The 24,717-nt window shown below is 43.0% G+C and overlaps 1 protein-coding gene across 5 annotated transcripts in view; it reads left to right on the top strand.

Annotated features, from left to right (window-relative positions):
- brwd3 (bromodomain and WD repeat domain containing 3) overlaps positions 1–22,847 on the top strand; it is a 340,825-nt gene extending 317,978 nt beyond the window's left edge. For all 5 annotated transcript variants that reach the window (XM_073058687.1, XM_073058689.1, XM_073058692.1 and 2 more), the window contains one exon: positions 22,166–22,847. In XM_073058687.1, the coding sequence (XP_072914788.1) occupies positions 22,166–22,252 (87 nt within the window). In that variant the 3' untranslated portion in view covers positions 22,253–22,847. The remainder of the gene's footprint in view (positions 1–22,165) is intronic.
- Positions 22,848–24,717: the final 1,870 nt, after the last annotated feature.

Raw genomic sequence — 24,717 nt, 5'->3', positions numbered from 1 at the left:
GCTCAGTTCTGGTCGCCTCACTACAGGAAGGATGTGGAAACCATAGAAAGGGGGCAGAGGAGATTTACAGGAATGTTGCCTTATGAGACTAGGTTGAGTGAACTCGGCCTTTTCTTCTTGGAGTGATGGAGGATGAGAGGTGACCTGATAGGGGTGTACAAGATGATGAGAGGCATTGATCATGTGGATAGTCAGAGGCTTTTTCCCAGGGCTGAAATGACTAGCACGAGTGGGCACAGTTTTAAGGTGCTTGGAAGTAGGTACAGAGGAGATGTCAGGAGTAAGTTTTTTTTACACAGAGAGTGGTGAGAGCATGGAATGGGTTGCTGACGACAGTGGTGGAGGCAGAAACGATAGGGTCTTTAAAGAGACTCCTGGAAAAGTACATGGAGCTTAGAAAAATAGAGGGCTATAGGTAACCCGGGGTAATTTTTAAGGTAAGGACATGTTCGACACAGCTTTGTGGGCCTAAGGGCCTGTATTGTGCTGTAGGTTTTCTATGTTTCTATGTTACTATATTCTAAGCCAGGATAGCCTTCCTCACTGTCCACTACACCCCCAATCTTGGTGTCATCTGCAAATTTTCTGATCCATTTAACCCACATTATCATCCAGATCATTGATACAGATGACAAACAACAACAGACCCAGCACCAGTCCCTGTGGAACACCAATAGTTACAGGCCTCCAGTCAGAGGGGCAACCATCTGCTCCCATTCAGAATCAGGTTTATTATCAATAGCATGTGTCGTGAAATTTTTTAACTTAGCAATACATAATACATAAAATAATACAATACATAATATAGAATAAATAAATTACAGTATATGTATTTTGAATAGATTAAATTCATGCAAAAACAAATAATATATATTTTTAAAAAGCCAGTGCCTAAGAAGAATAATGTGGGCTGCCTTAATGACTATCTCCCAGTAGCACTCACATTGACAGTGATGAAATGCTTTGAGAAGTTGGTTATGACTAAACTGAACCCCTGCCTCAGCAAGGACCTGGACCCGTTGCAATTTGCCTTTTGCCACAATAGGTCAATAGCAGATGCAATCTTAATGGCTCTCCACGTGGCTTTAGACCACCTAGACAACACAAGCACCTATGTCAGGATGTTGTTCATCGATTATCACTCAGCATTCAAAACCATCATTCCCACGATCCTGATTTAGAGTTGCAGAACCTGTACCTCCCTCTACAATTGGATCCTTGACTTCCTAACCGGAAGACCACAGTCTACGGATTGGTAATAACAGATCCTCCTCGCTGACGATCAATACTGACGCACCTCAGGGGTGTATGCTTAGTCCACTACTCTGCTTTCTGCATACACGTGTGTTATGAATGTGCAGCAACTCTGAGGGGCTGAAGGGTACAAAGTCGCCCCCTCCTTTTTGAGAATCGCAAGATCACTATTAATTCAGGTCTGGGACCCAGGAAATGAGAGAGAGACACGTAGAATCCACAAGGTTTGGAATGTGTCCTGGCCTCAGCGAAACAAAACCCCTGATAACGGCTATTGTCTCTTGGAAACGGAATTGTGTATTGAGTACTGTACTATTCATTGAAGCCCCTCAGGGGACGACCAGAGTGGGCTGGTTGAGGGATTGCATCATCCCAACCTGATTGACATCTGAGACCCCGTGAGTAAGGATAAAAGAGGGTCTGGGGAACAACCCCTTTAGACGCACCAGGGGAAACGCTAGAAATCCCGTGACAGCGTTTAATAGCGACAGCCGGTGGGGGCTCGTGTGCGTCCTTCCCTTGCCTGGGTTGGCGGGCTCACCACGGAAGAACGGCTTTAGCTAAAGGAGAGGCCACAAGTGAAAGGCCACGACAACGAGACTCCTGACGGATCAAAAATCATAAAGGTTGGAAAACCCGTAGCGGTAACTGTTCCCATTCTATTCCTATTTCTCTCTCTCTCCAACAAAGTGCAACACAGCGACAACCAAAAGACGGCAGCTTGTGGAACTGCAGTGAACTGTACATTTCCAGCAGACAATTCATTATCCCCTAGACAACGATAGAGCTTATTTCTTATTGATTATTACTGCACCCGCACTTTTAGGTTTAGTATTGATGTCGTATATTATCTGTATATTTGCATTGATATTATTTTTGTGTATTTTTACTAATAAATACTGTTAAAAATAGTATCATCAGACTTCAACGGACCTCTCTATCTTTGCTGGTAAGTGACCCAGTTACGGGGTTCGTAACACATGACTGTGTGGCTATGCATAACTCAAATATCATCTATAAATTTGCAGATGATACAACTATTGTTGGTAGAATCTCAGGTGGTGATGAGAGGGCATACAGGAGTGAGATATGCCAACTAGTGGAGTAGTGCCATAGCAACAACCTGACACTCAACATCAGTAAGACGGAAGAGCTGATTCTGGACTTCAGGAAGGGTACGACGAAAGAGCACATACCAATCCTCATAGAGGGATCAGAAGTGGAGAGAGTGAGCAGCTTCAAGTTCCTGGGTGTCAAGATCTCTGAGGATCTAACCTGGTCCCAGCATCTCGATGTAGTTATAAAGAAGGCAAAACAGTGACTATACCTCATTAGGCATACCTCATACCGCATTCATAGCAAAAGGATTTGAGTACAGGAGCAGGGAGGTTCTACTGCAGTTGTACAAGGCCTTGGTGAGACCGCACCTAGAATGTTGTGTGCAGTTTTGGTCCCCTAATCTGAGGAAAGATATTCTTGCCATTGAGGGAGTACAGAGAAGGTTCACCAGATTGATTCCTGGGATGGCAGGACTTTCATATGAAGAACGAATGGATCGACTAGGCTTATACTCACTGGAATTTAGAAGATTGAGGGGGGATCTTATTGAAACGTATAAAATTCTAAAGGGATTGGACAGGCTAGATGCAGGAAGATTGTTTCCGATGTTGGGGAAGTCCAGAACAAGGGGTTACAGTTTAAGGATAAAGGGGAAGCCTTTTAGGACTGAGATGAGGAAAAACTTCTTCACACAGAGAGTGGTGAATCTGGAATTCAGGAAACAGGAAACAGTTGAAGTCGGTTCATTGGCTATATTTAAGAAGAAGTTAGATATGGCCTTTGTGGCCAAAGGGGTCGGGGACAGAAAGCAGATACAGGGTTCTGAGTTGGATGATCAGCCATGATCATACTGAATGGCGGTGCAGGCTCGAAGGGCCAAATGGCCTACTCCTGCACCTATTTTCTATGTTTCTATATTAGGAGTTTGAAGAGATTTGGCATGTCAACAAATACACTCAAAAACTTCTATGGAAGTGCCATGGACAGCATTCTGACAGGCCGCATCACTGTCTGGTATGGAGGGGAGGCTGCTGCACAGGACCGAAAGAAGCTGCAGAAGGTTGTAAATCCAGTCAGTTCCATTTTGGGCACTAGCCTACAAAGTACCCAGGACATCTTTAGGGAACCGTGTCTGAGAAAGGAAGGTAGTGTTCACAGATTCAATGTCCACTTAGGAATCGGATGGCAGAGGGAAAGAAGTTATTCCTGAATTACTGAGTGTGTACCTTCAGGCTTCTGTACCTCCTATCTGATGGTAACAGGTGGGTGCCCTGGGTGCTCGAGGTCCTTAATAATGGATGCTGCCGTTCTGAGACACTGCTCCTTGAAGACGTCCTGGGTAGGCTCGTACCCAAGATGAGCGGACTAAATTTACAAGACCCTGCAGTTTCTTTTGGTCCTGTGCAGTAGCCCTTCCCCCCCGCCCCCCCTCCCCCATACCAGACAGTGATGCAGCCTGTCAGAATACTCTCCAAGGTATATCTATAGAAGTTTTTGAGTGTATTTGTTGCCATACCAAATCTTTTCAAACTCCTAATGTACAGTTACAGTCTTGCCTTCTTTATAGCTGCATCGATATGTTGCGACCAGATTAGGCCCTCATAGATCTTGACACCCAGGAACTTGAAACTGCTCACTCTCTCCACTTCCTGTGGCAGCAGAACTCTCAATGAATATGATTAAATATTCTCATTTCAGCCTGATACTGCTAAAAATCAGAACTGCTTCCAAGGTCAGTACAGTTAACCACTCTCAGGCTTCTCCCACAAAGCCAATGTCTAATCCAATTTACTTACTCATCCTGAATGCCAGCGACAGAAACTTCTTGACGAACTTCCCATATAGGGCCTTGTCAAATGCCTGACTGGAGTCCATGCAGGCAGCATCCGCTGCCCTGCCTTCATCCACTCTCCCAGTAACTTCCTCAGAAAACTTGATAAGACTGGTTAGACATGAGCTACCATGCACAAAGCCATGCTGGCCATCCTTAATCAGTCCATGTCTATACAAATACTTATATTTCTGGTTCCTTAGAATACCTGCCAATAACTTTCTCAGAACTGCTGTCAGACTCAGTGGCCTATAATTTCCTGGTTTATGTTTAGAGCCATTTTTAAACAGTGGAACAACATTGTCTATCCTCCAATTCTCTGGTACCTCTCCTGTCACTTAGAATGATTTAAATATCTCTGCTAGGGACCTGGCAATTTCTGCACTTGCCTCCCAGAGGTCCAAGGGAACACTTCGTCAGGGCCTAGGGAATTATCCACACTAATTTGTCTCAGGACAGCAAACATCTCCTCTGTAATCTGTACAGAGTCATGAAGTTGATGCCGTTTTGCCTCACTTCTATAGACTCTGTATCCATCTCCAGAGTAAATACAGATGCAAAGAATTCATTTAAGATCTCCCCCATCTGTTTTGGCTCCACACATGGATTAACATTTTGGTCTTCCAGAGGACTAGTTCTGTCCCTTGCAATCCTTTTGCTCTTAACATAATGCATCTGTCGAATCCTTTGGAATTCTCCTTCACTTTGTCTGGTAGAACAACTTCATGCCTTCTTTTAGCCATTCTGATTTCTTTCTTAAGTGTTCTCTTGCATTTCGTGTACACCATAAGCACCTCATTTGATTCTGCTTGCCTCTACCTGCCTTGCCTTTTTCTCTTATAGGTTCCTACACTTGTTATCTTTACCTTTTATTCTGACAGGCACATACAAGCTTTGTAATCTCAAAATTTTGTTTTTGAAGGCCTCTCACTTTCCAAGTACACCTTTGCCAGAAAACAGCCTGTCCTCGTCCACACTTGCCAGATCATTTTTGATATAATCAAACTTGGCCTTTCTCCAATTTAGAATCTCAACCCATGGACCAGACCTATCTTTTTGCATTGCTGGGGTGGTAATGGGAACAAGCTCCCACTACCTGTATAAGTGCTTCCAATGGTGTATAAAATGATGAGAGGCATTGATCGTGTGGATAGTCAGAGGCTTCTTCCCAGGGCTGAAATAGCTATCATGAGAGGGCACAGTTTTAAGGTGCTTGGAAGTAGGTACAGAGGAGATGTCAGGAGTAAGTTTTTTTTATGCAGAGAGTGGTGAGTGAGTGGAATGGGCTGCCGACGATGGTGGTAGAGGCGGATACAATAGGGTCTTTTAAGAGACTCCTGGATAGGTACATGGAGCTCAGAAAAATAGAGGGCTATAGGTAATCCTAGATAATTACTAAAGTAAGTACATGTTCAGCACAACATTGTGGGTAGACGGACCTGTATTGTGTTGTAGGTTTTCTTTGTTTCTATGTGTGCACCTCAAATAGTCTCTGACAACTAAGTGCAGCTGCTGGCCTTCACATGTGGCTTAAATACTATGTCCAACAGAACTATTTTTACTGACAGGAGAAGGGGCAGGTTACTGGCACCTTAAAACCAGTCCCTTCATTCCGATCGGACTCATCAGCTGCTGTTGGCAGCTCACCTAGGAGAAGGAAAACTGATCTCAAACCTCCACTGCCTTGAGGCTATACCTGTAGACCATAAGACATAGGAGCAGAATTAGACTATTCAGCCCATCGAGTCTGCGCTGCCATTTCATCATGGCTGACCCTAGATCCCACTGAACCCCTTCTTGCCATATCCTTTGATGCCCTGACCAATCAGGAAACAATCAACTTAAATATATGCATGGACTCATAAGGAAGGTTTTGGGAGTAGACGACAATGTCACAATTCCAGGTGTTGATCCATGCCCTGAGCTCATCTGTCTTTCCTACAATGCTTCTTGCATTGAAATAAACACAGTTCAGGACATTAATTACACCATGCTCAACCATTTGATTCTTGACTTTGAGGTCTTACCAACATCTGCCTCCACTATCTGTTCTGGCACTCTGGTGTAAACCCCACTGTGCTGCATTAACAAACCTTCCCACTAGAATATTAGGCCCCCTCCAGTTCTGGTGCAAACTGACCCTTTTGAACAGGTCCCACCTACCCTTGAAGGGAGCCCAATAATCCAAAAACCTTATGCCGTCCCTCCTACACCAACTCCTTAGCACATGTTAAACTGCGTCATTTTCCTATTTCTGGCTTCACTAGAACGTGGCATAGGTTGCAATCCTGAGATCACAACCCTGGAGGTCCTACCCTTAACTTAGCATCTAACTCCCTGAACTCCCTTTGCAGAACCTTATCGCTCATCCTACCCATGTCATTGGTATCTGCATGGACCAAAACTTCTACCTTTTCACCCTCCCACTTAAGAATGCTAAGAACTTGTTTGAGGTGTCCTGGACCCTGGCACCCGGGAGGCAACATACCATCTGGGAATCTCATTCTGGCCCACAGAACCTCCTGTCAGTTCCCTAACTATCCCCTGTCACCAGGGTGCACCTCATCTCCCCACTTCCCTTCTGAGTCACAGAGGCAGACTCAGTGCCAGAGATCCAATCACTGTGACTTTCCTCTGGTAGGTCATTTCCCACCACTCCCCTCGCCCCCAACAGTATCAGATGATATACCTGTTGTTGAGGGGAATGTACTCTGCACTGGCTCTTTCACCCTTTTTCCCTTCTGGACTGTCACACAGTTTCCTGTGTCCTGCACCTTGGGTGTAACTACCTCTCTATATGTTCTGTCTATCACCCCCTCAGCCTCCCGAATGATCGGGAGTTCATCCAGTTCCAGCTCCAACGCCTTAGCGTGGTTAGTTAGAAGCTACAGTTATAGTTGTAAGTCCATATCTTTATATATTGCATTCATCAATACATTCACTGAAATCAAATACGTATGAAAAAGAACGAATTGTGTAAACAAATAACACATATAGACTGCAGGAACTGAGTCTACAGTGACTGAGCAGGTTCAGTGTTGAGGTGATTGAAGCCGGTCCAGGAGCCTGATGATTGCAGGCCGCAGCCACGGAGCCAGTCTGCTCTGAGGCGAGTGCCGATGGTTGCAGGTCACAGCTGTAGAATCAGTTCAGTGCCAAAGGGAAGAAACCTCATTGAGTAGGGAGCTGAACTCTGATTGAAATCACATAAATAGTAGAGAAAAGCAGGTAACAAAAGTACATGGAACATGAACAACAAAGTCCCCAAATGTTTGCAGTTGCAGAGCTGTCATTGAAGCTTCTTTGAAGAAGTATAGCCTCCTCTTCTTCCACAGGACTTCTGCCCCATGATAGCTTCAAGTTAATTTTTTATCGAAGTATGTATACTTTATACAACCTTGAGATTTGTCTCCTTACAGGCAGATGCAAAACAAAGAAACCCAAAAGACCATCAAACACCCAGTGTGCGGGGGGAGAAAAACAAATCAAGCAAACAATAAAAGTAAGCAAATAGCATTCAGAACTGAAGTCCACAAAAGTGAGTCTGCAGACATGAAGCCAGTCATCACTGTGTCCTGTTAGTTGCAAGCCACAGGCTCTGTTCAGTGCCCAGAAGAGCCAAACTTGTGAAGCAGAGAGCTGACCAGCTGGTCACTTTCCTCCAGCCCCGACACCCTGACTTTTTCAACCTGGCCCAGTGCTCCAGGTCAAAGCGGAGAGGAAGAAATTCAGAACAGTATTGGGAGCACAACTCTTCACAATCTACCAACCCATCTTCTCCCATCAGCCACATCTCTTTATTAGTATTCACTTCTGGATCTGAATTGAACCTTCCTTGATCCCAAGTCACTGTCTTAAATGCAGTTCCAAAATCTGTTGCATCACAAGCTGCTGCTCTCTGTCTAGACACGGAGTGGCAGCATTACCCTTGAGAAATGGCAGCAGGCATTCATCTGGGCAAAGTATATGCCTTTAATTTAAGTGATCCATGTTCCTTTGTGAAATTCTACGTAAAATATGCATTATATGTCTACTTTGTGCATGCTTGATTTCTCTACTAAGATCAGAGAGCCACATTACTTTCTCATTTTCAGTTTTCCAAAATAGTTTTCTTTTTCTCTATTTTAAACTCATAGTGATAACAACTGACACAGCACCGCATATTTATATTTAAACAGGTATACGGAGCTTTTGGAGGTGATGCAGTTAATGAGTTAATAGGGTTATTACACAGTACTATATTCTTTTATTGGGAATTTCCTGGAGATTGAGGATGTACTACTTTCCACTCTGGTTTTGTGGGTTCTGAGGTGACTGATGAGGCTGATGGGGACTGCAAATTCTTCCACGGATGTAGCACAGGTTGCTGGCTCTGATGCCAAACTTTTCCTGTCATTTACTGAATTCTGTGCTCCTGGAGTATGGACTCCAGAAATATACCATATAATACCTTCAGATTCATTTTCTTGCAGGCATTTATGAGAAAAAAATAAAGAAAAGCAATAAAATTTATGATAGCTATACATGAAGACTGACAATCAATGTGCAAGAGAAAACAACTTGAAAATAAAATATGAATATAAATTGTAGAGTCTGTATGTCTGGACACAGGGAATTGAGGGTTATGGGGAAAAAGCAGGTAAGTGGAGATGAGTCCATGGCCAAATCAGCCATGATCTTATTGAATGGTGCAGCAGTCTCAACAGGCCGGATGGCCTACTCCTGCTCCTATTTCTTATGTTCATAATGAGTTCTTGAAAGTGAGTCTGAAGTTGTAGAGTTAGTTCACAGTTGAGGTGAATGAAGTTATGCATGCTGGTTCAGGGTAATAACAGTTCCTGAACCTGATGGTGTGGGACCTAAGGCTCCTGTATCTCCTGCCCAATGGTAGTATTGCGAGAGAACATGGCCTAGATCATGGCGATCCTTGATGATACATGCTGCTGTCTTGTGGCAGAGCTCCTCATGGATGTACTCAAAGGTGGGGAGGGCTTTTTTTGTGGTGGACTGAGCTTTTCCATTCCTGGACATTGGTGTTTCCATACCAGGCCATGATGCAACCAGTCAGGATACTTTCCACTGTGCATCTATAGAAGTTTGTCAAACACCCTGCTAGACATTCAGAACTTACTGCGGGTCTACCTCATCAGCAAGTTGCTTGATAATTGAGAAACTGAAGGAGCTGTACTTGGTGCTGAACGTGCTCCTGCTGCGTTAGAGAGATGGAGAGGGTGCACAAAGGAGGTATGCAGTCTAAGTCATCTTAGTTGCTGTTCTTGAGAGTGCAAGACCCTCTTGGACATTGTTAATGTGGAATGCTACAAGTCCCATTCACTAGTTTTTTGATAAATGGCAAGTTAGCTGCGTCGTCTCAGTCGTGGTGAGGACGAGGCATCGGAGTCTTTGTATGCCAGAGGTAATATGATGCAGCAAAAAATCTTGAGAAAGTGCTGTCCTGTCTCTGTGTGTGTGTGACTATATTTTACTTATATGTGCTCTATGGACCTGTGTTGTGAATGACAGTTGGTACTGTGTTTTGCACCTTAGCGCTGGAATAACGCTGTTGCATTTGGCTGTATTCATGGTAATCATGTATGGCTGAATGACAATTAAACTTGAGCTTGAAGGTTTTAGATGACATGCCAAATCTATACAAACTCCAAAGAAAACAGAGATGCTGTCATGCCTTCTTTGTTAAGACACTTACTTGCTAGTCCAAGGACAGGTCCTCTGATATGATGATGTCAAGGTATTTTAAGTTACTCACCCTCTCCATCTTCAATCTCCCCAGTGAGGACCAGCTCATGGTTCTCCAACTTCTTCCTCCTGCAGTTAATAATCAACTCTTTGGTTTTGCTGGCATTGAGTGAGTGGTTGTAGTTGTGGCTCCATTCAATCAGATTTTCAGTCTCTCTCCTACATGCTGATCTATCACCACCTTTGTTTCAGCCTACAAAAGTGATCCAAAAACATCAAAGATGTACGGGTTAGTAAGTTAATTGGTCACATTGGTGTACTTTGGCGGTGCGGTCTCATTGGGTTGGAAGGGCCTGTTCCCATGCTGTATTTCTAAATAAAAATAAGTAAATAAAATAAACAAAACTATGGATGGAGTATTTGGTTAAAGAGGCTGATGTCACAAATGCAACTATGAACTAAAGAGACAATAATAAGCCAATTCCAATTCAATGGTAACGGTGCTGGCCTTTGGGATGAGACTGATATCCTTAAACTGAATGTAGAGGATTTTGCAGAGATGTTGTCTGATATTTCAAGTGTGTTGAAGTGCTTGCTGAATTGGAATTGGCTTATTATTGTCCATGTACTGATATATAGTGAAAAGCTTGTCTTGCATGCAGTTCATACAAATCATATTGGCCAGCTGTGCATTGAGATAGAACAAGGTGAAACAATAACAGCTACAGAGAAAGTGCAGTGAGGTCAGGAATCCAACTTATATTAAAGAACTATTTAATCCAGTAGAACATTGGTCAGGTCTCTCAGACATGTGAACAGTATGGGCAGGGATCAGTGCTTCTCATAAAGACTATGACTAAGGTCTTGATCTTCAAACACATATTACTTCAATCAATAAATTTTGTAATGAATCACTAAAAGTGCTGTAAAATTTGTTTGCCTCAGAGATGGCTCTCGCAGTATGGGAAGTGCTTCATGTTTTATGACCATGGACTATGGACTTTTATTGCTGAAGGCACTGTGAGTGGGTTAGTAGGGTACTTTTGTTTTATGGTGTTCAGCATAATGACTCTCCTTTCATCTTCTAGAGAACAAGGAAACTAGTTAGACCACATCTGAAGTATTGCATTCAATTTAGTCACCCCACTATAGAAAGAATGTCTAATCACAAACAAAAGAAATTATGCTGATGCTGGAAATCTAAGCAACACGCACAAAATGCTGGAGGAGCTCAGCAGGCCAGGCAGCATCTATGGAAAAGAGTAAACGGTCAACACTTTGGGCCAAGACCCTCCATCAGGACAGAGACCTTCATGAGAAAATATAGAGGCTTTGGAGAAGGTCCAAAGGAATTTGACCAGACTGCTGCCTGGATTACAGGCATACGCTATGAGGAAATGTTGGACAAACTTGGGTTTTTTTTTTCTGGTGTGGCAGAGTCTGAGAGACTCATAGAAATTTATAAAATTATGAGTATCAAAGAGTAGACAAGTGGTATTTTTCTCCTGGGGTTGAAATATTCAATACTAGAGGAACTTAAGGTGAGAGGAATAAATTCAAAGGAGATGTGCAAGGTAAATTTTTTTACACAGACTTGTTGGAGCCAGGAATGCAATGCCAGAGATGATGATGGGGGCAAATATGATATAGGTATTCAAAAGACTTTTAGTGACAGATATGAAAGTGCAGAGAATGAATAGATATTGTGTGGACAGAAGGGATTTGTCATTTCATGACATTGTGGGCTGAAGGGCCTATGCTGCACTGTTCTTTATGCTATGAGTTAACAATGGTTTGTGTGCATGTTCCAACCTGACTGTTGGTGGTCAGGGAACCTGGAATGTTGCCATTGTGGTGAGTGTGATCAAAGTCACCAGAGAGACATTGAGCTGGTGATATAGAAGTTTTTATTCAGCACAACAAGCAGGCATTCTTCTGCAAACTCTCTCAGTAGAGGCTACAAATTCAAAATACCTCATATTTTATATCCTTAAAAATCAAAGGTAACAGCAGGTGATTGAATACAATTTCAATTGTTACAATGGCATTATTTACTTCAATACTTTGGGTTGACTTTGAATTGCATGTCTACAGTGGGAGACACCTTTCAATGTTCAAATACCTTTGATAGGACAAACTAATTGACATGATATTATCAGTCTGCTCTGAAAGTTTCCTTGATCTGGTTTACAATAATGCGAAATACTTATACCCATAGTTGCCTAGATTGATGCAGGCCAATTAACACAACCCCACTGTCTTAACATTTGGTTGATGCACATGCAAACATCTCATGGTGACCATTTTGCAAACTATATCCCTTAGTCTGTAAGTTAAACCATTTGCAACGATATGTTTTAACTTCAGTTTACTACTTGAAATTTACAATTTATGTTAAGAACTGAAGAGTGACTTTTGTTTGAATTAATGTTTGCTATAGTCACATACGGTATACTCCTTAATTTACCCTCCTCTTTCCATTTTTACTCCTTGCTTTCCTCTTCTGGAAGCTGCACTCACTCATTCTCAAGTAGCTGAGGGTTACTTTTCTCTGCCCTCATTGTTTTACCCTCTGCGCTGGTAATGTATATCAGCTCTCCAGTTGTGAGCTGGGGTAGATCAGTTATTGACACTGGTGATCCATTTCCACCAACATATCTCTTTGCTGGCCCCCAATAAACCTTTTATGGGCGTCTAGTACTGGTAAAGGATGCTGCCACCAGACATTTGTCTGACCTGACTTGGATGGTGACCTCACCAGCTCTATGATCTGAGCAGCAGTTAGATCAGACAGAGAGGGCACAGCTGTCATTTCTGTCTGTTTCTTGTGAGTGGTTCCCACACATTCCCTTTTTTAGGACACTGTGTCCAACTATGGCCTGAGAGGCCACAGCTGCAACATATCATCTCCTTTTACCCTTATTCTGGCAGTCCCTTGCTAAGTGCCCTGGTTGCTGGTATGCAAAGAACGTCCTTTGTGATATTGCGGCAGCCACTTTACCACTTCTCTTCTCCATTCTCTGGTCTATGTCCCCAGTACACAAGACTGGGTAGGTCCATCCCACTGGTCTCTCCAAAATCTCAAGGCCTTCTTACAGCATTTTCAGGAAGACCGTAAGATATAGAGCAGAATTAGGCCATTTGGCCCATCAAGTCTGCTCCACCATTTCATCATGGCTGATCCAATTTTTCTCTCAGCTCCAATCTCCTGCCTTTGCCTTGTACTGTATCCCTGAATACCCTGACTAATCACAAATCCATCAACCTCTGCCTTAAATATACATAAAGGCTTGGCCTCCACAGCTATCTGTGGAAAAGAATCCTACAGATTCGCCACTCTCTGGCTAAAGAAACTCCTCCTCTTCTCTATTCTAAAAGGATAACCCTCGATTCTGAGGCTATGTTCATAGGTCCTAGGACTCTCCCACCATAAGAAACATCCTCTCCACATCCACTCCATCAAGGCCTTTCACCATTTGATAGGTGTTGATGAGGTCACGCCTCATTTTTCTGAATTCTTGTGAATACAAGCCCAGAACCATCAAATGCTTTTCATATGACAAGCCATTCAATCCTGGAATCATTTTTGTGAACCTCCTTTGAAGCATCTCCAGAGTCAGCACATCCTTTCTGAGATAAAGTGCCCAAACCTGCTCACAATACTCCAAATGAGGCCTCACCAATGCTTCATAAAGTTTCAACATTACATCCTTGCTTTGATATCACATTTGCCTTCCTCACCACCGACTTAACCTGCAAATTAACCTTTCGGGAATTAACCCCCTAGTCCCTTTGCACCTAATTGCTGTCACCTCCTCCCAGTCACTGCTTCACTTCCCCCTTAAAGAAGTGATATGTGTCTTTGTTATTGGTTTCCTGCTAGTTGTCTATGTCACATCACACATACTATCCTCGGGCATTTTGTTTTACCAACATGTGTATATCTTTTGGGTCCATCTGGAGCATTAGGTTTGACTCAAGTTGCTGAGGCCAAAGAATCAGGTTAGAAGATCTGGTCTTGGTTACCCATTGTACAGTGCAGGCAGGTTCCACATGGTAGGCTTATTCAGAAAGTCAGAAGGCATGGGATCCAGGGAAGTTTGGCCAGGTGGATTCAGAATTGGCTTGCCTGCAGAAAGCAAAGGGTCATGGTGGAGGGAGTACATTCAGATTGGAGGGTTGTGACTAGTGGTGTCCCACAAGGATCAGTTCTGGGACCTCTACTTTTCGTGAGTTTTATTAATGACCTGGCGGTAGAAGGGTGGGTTGGCAAGTTTGCAGATGACACAAAGTTTGGTGGTGTTGTGGATAGTGTAGAGGATTGTTGAAGATTGCAGAGAGACATTGATAGGATGCAGATGTGGGCTGAGAAGTGGCAGGTGGAGTTCAACCCGGAGAAGTGTGAGGTGGTACACTTTGGAATGACAAACTCCAAGGCAAAGTACAAAGTAAATGGCAGGATACTTGGTAGTGTGGAGGAGCAGAGGGATCTGGGGGTACATATCAACAGATCCCTGAAAGTTGCCTCGCAGGTAGATAGGGTAGTTAAGAAAGCTTATGGGGTGTTAGCTTTCACAAGTGGAGGGATAGAATTTAAGAGTCGTGAGGTAATGATGCAGCTCTATAAAAGTCTGGTTAGGCCACACTTGGAGTACTGTGTCTAGTTCTGGTCGCCTCACTATAGGAAGGATGTGGAAGCACTGGAAAGGATACAGAGGAGATCTACCAGGATGCTGCCTGGTTTAGAGAATATGCATTATGATCAGAGATTAAGGGCTTTACTCTTTGGAGAGAAGGAGGATGAGTGGAGACATGATAGAGGTATACAAGATAGTAAGATGAATAGTTAGTGAGGACAGCCAGCACCTCTTCCCCAGGGCACCACTGCTCAATACAAGAGGACATGGCTTTAAGGTAAGGGGTGGGAAGTTCAAAGGGGATATTAAAGGAAGGTTTTTTACTCTGAGAGAGGTTGGTGCGTGGAATGCACTGCCTGAGTCCGTGGTAGAAGCAGATACACTAGTGATATTTAAGAGACTACTAAACAGGTATATGGAGGAATTTAATGTGGGGGGGGGGGTTTATGGGAGGCGGGGTTTAAGGGTCAGCACAACATTGTGGGCTGAAGGGCCTGTATTGTGCTGTACTATTCTATGTTCTATGGCAGATATGGCAGTGGAATGCTCCTCCTGTAGGATGTGGCAATTGATAGAACCCGATAGTCTCCTTGATGACTACACACATGGGAAGTGCAGCCAACTCCAGCTCATGAAAGACTGCATTAAGGAACTGGAGCTGAAGATGGATGAACTTAGGATCATTTGGAAGGCAAGGCAATTGATAGATATGACTTTTGAGCAGATGCCTACACCAAAAATGCAGAATTCAGGGAGTAGATGGGTGAACACTGAGAGAGGTAAAGGGAGAAGGAAGTCAGTGTCAGTATATCTCTTTGGATACTGCTGAAGGGGGTGAGCTATCTGGGCAAGCAGGAACAGCCAGACCAATAGCACTGTGGTTGGCTCTGAGACTCAAAAGGGTAGGGTGAAGTCAGGCAGAGGGGATTTGACTGTTATGGGGACAGATAGGAGATTCTGCGGCAGCAAAAGAGACACCAGGCTAGTGTGTTGCCTCCTGGGTGCTAAGGTTCAGGAAGACTCCCAGCAATTGCAGAATATACTTGAAGAGGAGGGTGAGCAACCAAAGATCATGGTACATATTAGTACGAATAACATGGACAGGAGTGGGGTAGATGTCCTGCGCAGTAAGTTTAGGAAGTTAGGAAGGAGGCTGAAGAGCAAGACCTTCAAGGTCAGAACAGGAAGAAAGCGCATATGAATGAGTGGCTGAGGAGATGGTGTAGGGGACAGGGTTTCAAGTTCTTGGATCATTGGAACCTTTTCTGCGGAAGGAGTGACCTGTACAAGTGGGATGGCTTGCACCTGAACTGGAAGGGAACCAATATCCTGGGAGGAAGGTTTGTTAATGCTGTTGGGGAGGGTTTAAAATAGATTTTCGGGGGAACTGAAATGATGGGGTGGTTGGGGCATAAATAGTGACAGCTTGTAGGGAGTCTATGAGGAAGAATAGGCAGATGATGGAGCAAAGAAGCATTCAGCAGATGATTTGAGATGTGTCTATTTTAATGCAATGAGTATCATAAGCAAGTAAGATGAACTTAGAGCATGGGTCAGTATGTTGAATCTGATGTTGTGGCCACTACAGAGTCTTGGATGACTCAGGAAGGAATGGCTGCTGAGTGTACCGGGCTTTAGATGTTTCAAAAAGGACAGGGAGGGAGTCAAAAGAGTTGGGGTGGCTCTGGTAATCAGAGGTAGCGTCACAGCTGCAGTAAAGGAGGAAGTCATGGAGGAATTGTGGGTGGAAGTTAGATACAGCAAGGGGGCATTATCTCTACTGGATGTTTTTATAGACTACCCAATCATAACAGGGACATCGAGGAGCAGATAGGGAGGTGGATTCTGGAACGGTGCAATAATAATAGGATTGTTGTGATGGGTAATTTTAACTTTCCTAATATTGACTGGCTTCTCCTTAGAGCAAGGGGTTTAGGTGGGGTGGAGTTTGTTAGGTGTGTTCAGGAAGGTTTCCTGATGCAATATGTAGATAAGCCAACTAGAGGAGAGACAGTCATTGATCTGGTATTGGGAAATGAACCTGGTCAGGTGTCAGATCTCTCAGTGGGAGAGCATTTTGGAGGTAGTGATCACAACTCTATCTCCTTTACCACAGTGCTGGAGAGGGACAAGAGCAGAAAATCTTGGAAAGCATTTAATTGGGGTAGGGGGAAATATGAGGCTATTAGGCAGGAGCTTGGAAACATAAATTGGGAACAGATGTTCTCGGGGAAATGTATGGTAGAAATGTGGCAAATGTTCAGGGAACATTTACATAGAGTTCTGCATAAGTATGTTCCATTGAGACAGGGAAAGGATGGTAAAATTAAAGAACCATGGTGTAGAAAGTATGTAGAAAATCTAGTTAAGAAGAAAAGAAAAGCTTACAAAAGGTTCAAAAGGTACTGTGGAGTTCTAGAAGATTATAAGGCTAATAGGAAGGAGCATAAAAATGGAATTAGAAAAGCCAGAAGGGACCATGAGAAGACCTTGGTGAGCAGGAAAGGAAAACCCTGAGGCATTCTACAAGTATGTGAAGAGCAAGAGAATGAGCCATGTGAGAAAAGGACCAATCAAGAGCGAGAGTGGAAAACTGCATGGAGCCAGAAGAGGTAGTGACAGTACTTAATAGGAGTGTACTTTGCTTCAATATTCACCAGTGAAAAGGACCTTGGCAATTGTGGGGATGACTTACAGAGGGCAGAAACACTTGAGTGTATAGACATTAAGAAAGAGGATGTGCTGGAGTTTTTGAAAGGTATTAAGTTAGATAAGTCACCGGGACCAAACAAGGTAGATCCCAGGCTACTGTGGGAAGTGAGGGAGGACATTACTGAGCCTCTGACAATGATCTTTGCTTCATCAATAGGGACAGGAGAAGTACCAGAGGATTGGAAGGTGGAAAACATTGTTCTTTTGTTCAAAAAAGGGAGTAGAGATAGCCAGGAAATTTTAAATCAGTGAGTCTGACCTCAATGGTGAACAAATTGTTGAGGAAGATCCTGAGAGGCAGGATTTATGAGCATTTGGAGAGGCATAATCTGATTAGGGATAGTCAGCATGGCTTTGTTAAAGGCAGATCATGCCTTACAAGCCAAATTGAATTCTTTGAGGATATACCAAAACACATTAATGAAGGTAGAGCAGTGGATGTAGTGTATATGGATTTCAGTTATGCATTTGATAAAGTTCACCATGCGAGGCTCATTCAGAAGTTAAGGAGGCATGGGATCCAAGGAGGCCTTGCTTTGTTGATCCAGAATTGGCTTGACCACAGAAGGCAAAGGGTGGTTGTGGATGGTTCGTATTCTGCATGGAAGTCAGTGACCAGTGGTGTTCTGCAGAGGATCTGTTCTGGGACCCCTCCTCTTCAAAATTTTTATAAATGACCTAGATGAGGAAGTAGAAGGGTGTGTAGTAAGTTTGCTGATGACACAAAAGTTGGGGATGTTGTGGATAGTCTGGAGGGTTGTCAGAGGTCACAGTGTAACATCGATAGGATGCAGAACTGGGCTGTGAAGTGGCAGATGGAGTTCAACCCAGGTAAGTGTGAAGTGGTTCATTTCAGTCAGTCGAATTTGAAGACAGAATATAATATTAATGGTAAGACTCTTGCCGGTGTGGAGGATCAGTGAGATCTTGGGGTACATGTCAATAGGGCACTCAAAGCCGCTGCGCACGTTGACAGTGTTGTTAAGAAGGCATATGGTGTGTTTACCTTCATCAACCATGGGACTGAGTTCAAGAGCCATGAGGTAATGTTAAAGCTATACAAAACCTTAGTTCAACCCCACTTGGAGTACTGTGTTCAGTTCTGGTCACCTCATTATAGGAATGATATGAATAATAATAAATAGAGTGCAGAGGAGATTTACAGGATGTTGCCTGGATTGGAAGGTGTATCATATAAGAATAGGTTGAGTGAATTTGGCCTTTTCTCCTTGGAGTGATGGAGGATGAGAGGTGACCGGATAGAGGTGTATAAGATGATGAGAGGCATTGATCGTGTGACTAGCCAGAAACTTTTTTCCCAGGCTGAAATGGCTAACATGAGGGGGCATAGTTTTAAGGTGCTTGGGAGTTTGTAAAAGGGGGATGTCAGGGGTAGGTTTTTCACACAGAGAGTGGTGGGTGGTTGGAATGTACTGCCAGTGAAGGTGGTAGAGGTGGATACAACAGGGTCTTTTAAGAGACTCTTGGATAGGTGCATGGAGCTTAGAGGGCTATGCGGTAGAGGAATTCTAGGCAGTTTCCAGAGTAGGTTACATGGTCAGCACAACATTGTGGGCCGAAGGGCCTGTCATGTGCTGTAGATTTCTATGTTCTATGTTTCTATTACCCTGTTATTCTTGCAATTCTGCACAATCTTCCTGCATATCTATTCTAAATCCTGCTGATTATTAGGGGGCCCTTAGTCCAATTTTAACAAAGTGAACATTCATTTTTCATTTCTTATCTTCACCCATAAAGATGATCCTTTGGTAATTTCATCATACCCAAATCAAAAATTCAACTCACTCTCCTCTCTTTCCTCTGCCTCTATCCCACATAAACCACATGTACCCCAGAGCATTAAGTTGTCAGACCTGTCCGTCCCTTATTATGTTATCTCTTTCCCACGTAGCTATCCAAGCCTTAAGTTCATCTGCTTTACCTGTCAGACCACTTGCATTGAAAGAAACACAATGTAATCCAATTGGCTTTCCTTGCTCCCTGTCATGGCTGTTCAACTTAAACTCACCAACTTCTACATGATTTTGCAGCCTTTCATTTGCCTCCCTGATGTTTAGGGTCCCACCCCCTGCAAACCGAGTTTGCATTCACCATTGTAGCATTAGAAAATCTGCCTGCCAACACACTGGTCCCTCTCTAGTTCAGGCAAAACCTGTCTCTCTTTTACAGGACACCTCTTCCCCAGAAGCGATACCAATGGTCCAAAAATAATTTCAGCCACAAATTCTTTTGCCATGTCATCCTGTTCTTACCATCACCATCAATATAAACCATATAACCATATAACAATTACAGCACAGAAACAGGACATCTCGGCCCTTCTAGTCCGTGCCGAATGCTTAGTCTCACCTAGTCCCACCTAGCTGCACTCAGCCCATAACCCTCCATTCTTTTCCTGTCCATTTACCAATCCAATTTTTTTTTAATTACAAAATCGAACCTGCCCGTCCACTTCTACTACTACCACCACTACCTACCACTTCTACTGGAAGCTCATTCCACACAGCTACCACTCTCTGAGTAAAGAAGTTCCCCTTCGTGTTACCCCTAAACTTTTGCCCTTAACTCTCAACTCATGTCTTCTTGTTTGTATCTCTCAATGGAAAAAGCCTATCTACGTCAACTCTATCTATCCCCCTCATAATTTTAAGTACCTCTATTAAGTCCCCCCTCAACCTTCTACGCTCCAAAGAATAAAGACCTAACTTGTTCAACCTTTCTCTGTAACTTAAGTGCTGAAACCCAGGTAACATTCTAGCAAATCTCCTCTGTACTCTCTCTATTTTGTTGACATCTTTCCTATAATTCGGTGACCAGAACTGTACACAATACTCCAAATTTGGCCTCACCAATGCCTTGTACAATTTTAACATTACATCCCAACTCCTATACTCAATGCTCTGATTTATAAAGGCCAGCATACCAAAAGCTTTCTTCACCACCCTATCCACATGAGATTCCACCTTCAGGGAACTATGCACCATTATTCCTAGATCACTCTGTTCTACTGCATTCTTCAATGCCCTACCATTTACCATATATGTCCTATTTTGATTAGTCCTACCAAAATGTAGCACCTCACACTTATCAGCATTAAACTCCATCTGCCATCTTTCAGCCCATTCTTCTAACTGGCCTAAATCTCTCTGCAAGCTTTGAAAACCTACTTCATTATCCATAATGCCACCTACCTTAGTATTATCTGCATACTTACTAATCCAATTTACCACCCCGAGAATTTATCACTCTCGAGAAGAGTGATCATAGATTTTGATAGTTTGTAATGCTGTTGTTCAATCTAAATTAAACATTTTTGTTTCATCTTCTGTATAAGTGAAAGAAATTCTAAAGACCAGGAACCAAATTGAAAGGAATGAGTATGAATGAATAACTGACATAGTGGATGATTGACTGACTGTACATGTTTAACCAAATAACCCATGGTTACTCAATAACAGCAACATGTCCCAACCATCGATTACAGAAGGACTTACATATGGTGTTAAGTCAAAGAAAAAGGCTTAATCAGTGTCTGAAATTGTAGCATGCTTGATGATTGGGAGTTTCAATAGGTACATTTAATGTCAGAAAAATGTATACAATACACCATTGTAGCATTAGAAAATCTGCCTGCCAACACACTGGTCCTTCTCCAGTTCAGACAAACTGCAACGCATTTGCATCTCTCTCTGTGGTTCCCATTGAAACAGCAAGTTCAACTGCTCTTTTGAATATACTCTAAGTTGTTCATCTGTTTGGAGCCTGTTCTAAATGCTTTCTTTTAAGATTCCACAAACTAAATGATCTATCAGTGCATCAGTAAGCCCATTACCAAACTGACAACTCAGACAACTTCTTCAATTCAGCCACCTACGCTGAAATGGACTTTTGATTCTGAATATGAAATACTTCTGCAAGTAATGATGGTTTTGGTTGTAAGTAAATATCAACAAAGCTAATTTCTGATGGTTTGGTTGAATCAGTCAAACTTTGAAACAAACTTAAGCCCAATGGACTGAGCAAAATTGGTACTTGTTTTTCATTGGCTATTTCATATGCTTCAAACTATTGCTCAATTAGCTCAGCATATATAGACGTTTGTATATTCCAGTTATCTTTTGTGTAATCAAATGTGTAATCTTTCTGATATAGGCAGCCATTTCTACTTTTTTTTTAATTGTTTATGCCTTATCTACTGTTTACACCCTCAACTGCATTTTTTACTTGCCGTGCTCTTTTTAGTTCAAACATCTCACTGCATTTTACCAGGTTGGTAGCCATCTTGGATTAATTTTTAAAATATCTCGTTGTCAATGTTATGTTTTATATCTTCAAAACATTAAACTAGTTCAAAGGATGACATTGAAGTCCAAAATGCAGATCAGCTATGGTAAAATGACAGAGCAGACTCGATGGGCCAAATCTGTTCCTATATCTTATGGTCTTATGGATATGGCACATAATTATGATTACAATGATTTATTTTAATAATTTTATGTGTTTGCTCTATACTACTGCTACAGTCAACACGAGTGAATCTGCAGATGCTGGAAATAAATAAAAACACAAAATGCTGGCAGAACTCAGCAGGCCAGACAGCATCTATAGGAGGAGGTAGTGATGACGTTTCGGGCCGAAACCCTTCATGAGGAGGGTTCATGTCAGTTGAGAGAGTGCTGAAAGGCCAGATTCTGATTCTGATCCAGATTCACTGCATTTTGGGAAATGGGAAAGTGGCTCTGAGGTAAAAGATCAGCAACTCAATGAAGAGCTGTATAATCCACTCTGATATTTGGGCAGCATGGTAGTGTGGTGATCAGAGTAATGGTTTACAGCTTGGGGTATTGGAGTTCGGTGAGCTTAGGAGTGTTAATGGCACTTAACGGCCACTCCTTTGCTTGCATCTTCGTAAACAGCTCTATTTCTATTTTTAATATCTATTTTTCCCTTTCAGGGTTCTTTTGAAGACCCTGACCTGGAATTACATGCAGGTATTGGTTCTTTGTGGGAATGGAACCTGTTCTCGGGGTTCAATGTCTGACTGTTATTCAACAGCCCAAGGGTTTGGAATCATGTTCGGAAACCTAAGATTTCGGGGATCTGGAGACGGGCGGATCGAGGGTCCGTGTCACGGTAGGAGACTTGTGTGTCATCGGAGAGGCTGGAAAATCTTTCGCTGTGGACCTGAAGACCCTAGGTCTTGGCGATCTTCAGACACAGAGCTCGAAAAAAGCGATGAAACGGACTTTTAACATCATAAACCAGCGGGTTGTTGTTATGTCTCCCACTCACTATGAAAATGGGGGACACCTCCCTCTCCCTTATTAGGAAGAGAGAGAACCTGTGGGTTGCCAAATGCTGGATGAAATGTGATCGCCTTTGGGGTAACTGCTATCGCTTAGCTCACGCTTGTGCTTGGTAGTGGGTGCGCTTTTTGTTTTGCCGGTGGGGGAATGGGGGATTGTTGCTCGCCGCCGCTTACGCGCGGGAGGGGGGAGCTGGGGGTGGACTTTGGGGTTCTCACATTTAACTGTCGTTCATTCTTTGGGGCATTCTTCTGTTTTCATGGAATTTTGCAAAGAAAAAGCATTTCAGGATGTATATTGTATACGTTTCTCTGACATTAAATTTGACCTTTGAACCTTGAATTCTGGTGGAGTCTGTACATTCTCCCCATAGAATGTGTGGGTTTTCCTCGGAGCTTCAGTTTCCTCCCTCAATCAAAAGATGTAACGGGTAGGTTAATTGGTCATTGTAAATTGTCCCATGATTAGGTTAGGGTTAAATCAGGGTTGTGAGGTGGAGTGGTTCGAAGGACCAGAGGGGCTTACCCTGTGCTGTATCATTTAAAAAGTTGTCTTCTATTCTTATTTCTATGTATAGGCAGGTAGAAAATTTGAAATGGTTTTGCCAGTCGTCAATATAAACTGGGTAAAAGGCTAATTTTAAGTCTGAGATTGATGCATTTTTATGGGTTACGTGAAAAAGAGCTATGTATGATAACGCAAAAGATCAGCATGATCCTTGAGGATTAGCAAGGAAAATCTTCTTAGGGTCTTTGAGTGCATTTTATTTTAAATACTTGTCTGCTCCTTACTATCTTTGTTCTACTTTTAAATTGTTCAGTCATTTACCAGTAGGACTGGCAATATTGATTGCTCTTTCAGTCCTTTGCTTCTAACTGCGTGATGCCACCTGTAGGAAGCATGGAAACAATGTTATTTTTCACACTTAATTGAAAATGAGAAGCGTTCTTTCTGTCTGGACATACCAATGTCCCTCCTGCAAAATGTGATTAGTTGATTTATTGGAGCCAGTGATTGCTTATGATTAACCTTTCACATCAGTTCAAACTATCCAACCATGACTCTCAAATATTGCTTTTGGCTACTCTGTTTTTAATGAACAACTCTTGTGAATTATTGTAACCTCAGCAGCTATGACAGTGCAAATCCCAGCTCCAACAGTCTGACAGATTCATGGACCATCCAGAAATCTGATGGTAGGTGGAAGGAGTTGTTTAGTGATCCTGTTAACAGTTACTGTTCTGTAGATTTGCTGAGCATGCCTGCAGGAAGAAGAATCTCAGGATTGTATGTGGTAGCATGTATGTACTCTGATAAATTTTACTTTGCACTTTGAAGGGACTGGCTGTGACTCACCGAGATTACCATCAGAGTTCTCCACTAGAACTGCGGAGTTGGGAGGTAGGTATAGGCAGAAGCCAGGGGAGTCTCTGGCCATGTGTGTGGGGAGTGCTGAAGTGAGTTTATCCAACAGGGAGATGGGTGTCCTGAGGGTAATGTCAACACCCTGGAAGTGCAACTTGCTTCCAGTGGTAGTGATGGGGCAGAGTGGTAGCAGCATTAAAGTGAGGTATCCCTCATTCTTCAAGAGGAGGAAGAGACCAGATTACAGAGATCTATCACGACAGCAACAACCCATCAGAGGGTCATAGCTTAATCTCGACCATGATGGGCTATTTAGTTAAAGGAGCAGCTCCCCATTTAAAGGAAGTGGCACTGCCCTTATTGGAACAAGTGATAGGGAGTACTGGAGACACCACTATCAGATTACATGGGGGAAAGTCCCCGTAGTTGTGTGCACAAATTAGACACACTGCCTGGGGGTGGGGGTTACATGATCCATAAGGAAATGTTTCTGGTGTTGCTCAGAGTTGGGGTCCAGAGGGAGCATTTGAGGGAGTTCCCACTCCCACCATATCTGCCATATAGGGGATCATAGCCAGGAGATTTGGCCAGATTTGAGAACAGCTTCTTTCCAACTGTGATAAGACTGCTGAACAGATCCTGACCCGGATCTGGGCCTACCTTCCAAATATCTGGACCTGACTTGCACTGCCTTACTTTCCCTTTTCTATTTTCTAATTATGATTTATAATTTAAATTTTTATTATATTTATTTTGATTTGTACTTCAGGGAGCACGAAGCGCAGAAACAAATATCACTGTGATGATTGTACGCTCTAGTATCAATTGTTTGGTG

This window comes from Hemitrygon akajei, chromosome 10 (assembly GCF_048418815.1).
Source record: "Hemitrygon akajei chromosome 10, sHemAka1.3, whole genome shotgun sequence".
In the NCBI taxonomy this organism is placed as follows: domain Eukaryota; kingdom Metazoa; phylum Chordata; class Chondrichthyes; order Myliobatiformes; family Dasyatidae; genus Hemitrygon; species Hemitrygon akajei.
Note: the sequence above shows the minus strand (reverse complement) of the source record. Positions and strands in the feature narration are given on the sequence as shown.